We start from the raw sequence: 908 nt of genomic DNA, 5'->3' as shown, positions 1-908 counted from the left end.
AATCTACAAAGCGATTTTTAAGTGTCTGTTGTTGTAATAGGTACCAAAGGGTCACGTGTGGTTGGAAGGTGACAACAAGAGTGAATCGATAGATTCACGCAAATATGGCTCATTACCTATTGGATTGATACAGGGGAGAGTAGTATTTAGGGTAAGGAGATAATAAGAAGACAGACAGACAGACAGACAGACAGACAGACACTATACAAACAGAGAGACGGACAGAGAGGCAAATAAACAGACAAACAGACAGACAGACAGTCAGACACTCATGAAGACAACAGCAATGATTGTGGACACACCACCCAACTTATTGATTGCAATGCATGGTTAACAAACTTGTAGAGCCAAAAATCATGCCAATTTCTTGTTTGTCTACCGCAGGTGTGGCCTCTCTCTAGAATAGGTTGTGTTGCTTCAAACATGAAGGCAAAACACAGAGAGAGATGATGACGACAAATACACATTTAAATCAATGTTTATAATTACTACATGACGTTTTGATATCTATCATTGAAATATAACCCCAGCATGTGCATTCCTACAATACAATCCTCTTCATGTTGATTCTTTTGAGTTTCTTCCTCGTCTAAGTCTACCAAATCGTCAGATAAAAATGCATGGTTACAAGTGGACAATTGGGTTAGGAACAACATAGTCGCTGATGCCATACAATGTTCAGGGGTGGAGTCTAAATATCAGCTTATCTGCTCACGTCTCTTCACGTACATGAAGGTAACATTAGGTTCCTATCCTTTTTTCTCGTTGACGACGTCGTCTTAATCGTAAAGTTCAGTCAACTGCAGCTACTCTTAAATGCTTACGGTTGGAGAAAAATGCACTACGCAGTAGTTTAGGGAAGCCAAACAACAAAACTGTTGTGAAGATGCGCTAAAACTAATTTCCAC

General features: G+C 39.6%; 1 protein-coding gene across 1 annotated transcript in view; it reads left to right on the top strand.

Annotated features, from left to right (window-relative positions):
• LOC134189216 (mitochondrial inner membrane protease subunit 1-like) overlaps positions 1-546 on the top strand; it is a 1,197-nt gene extending 651 nt beyond the window's left edge. Inside the window, exons 5-6 of the mRNA XM_062657457.1 lie at positions 41-151; positions 385-546. Of these exons, the coding sequence (XP_062513441.1) occupies positions 41-151; positions 385-450 (177 nt within the window). The 3' untranslated portion in view covers positions 451-546. The remainder of the gene's footprint in view (positions 1-40; positions 152-384) is intronic.
• The last annotated feature ends 362 nt before the right edge of the window (positions 547-908 follow it).

Source organism: Corticium candelabrum, chromosome 13 (assembly GCF_963422355.1).
Source record: "Corticium candelabrum chromosome 13, ooCorCand1.1, whole genome shotgun sequence".
Taxonomy (NCBI): domain Eukaryota; kingdom Metazoa; phylum Porifera; class Homoscleromorpha; order Homosclerophorida; family Plakinidae; genus Corticium; species Corticium candelabrum.
This window is presented reverse-complemented; position numbering and strand designations above follow the sequence as displayed.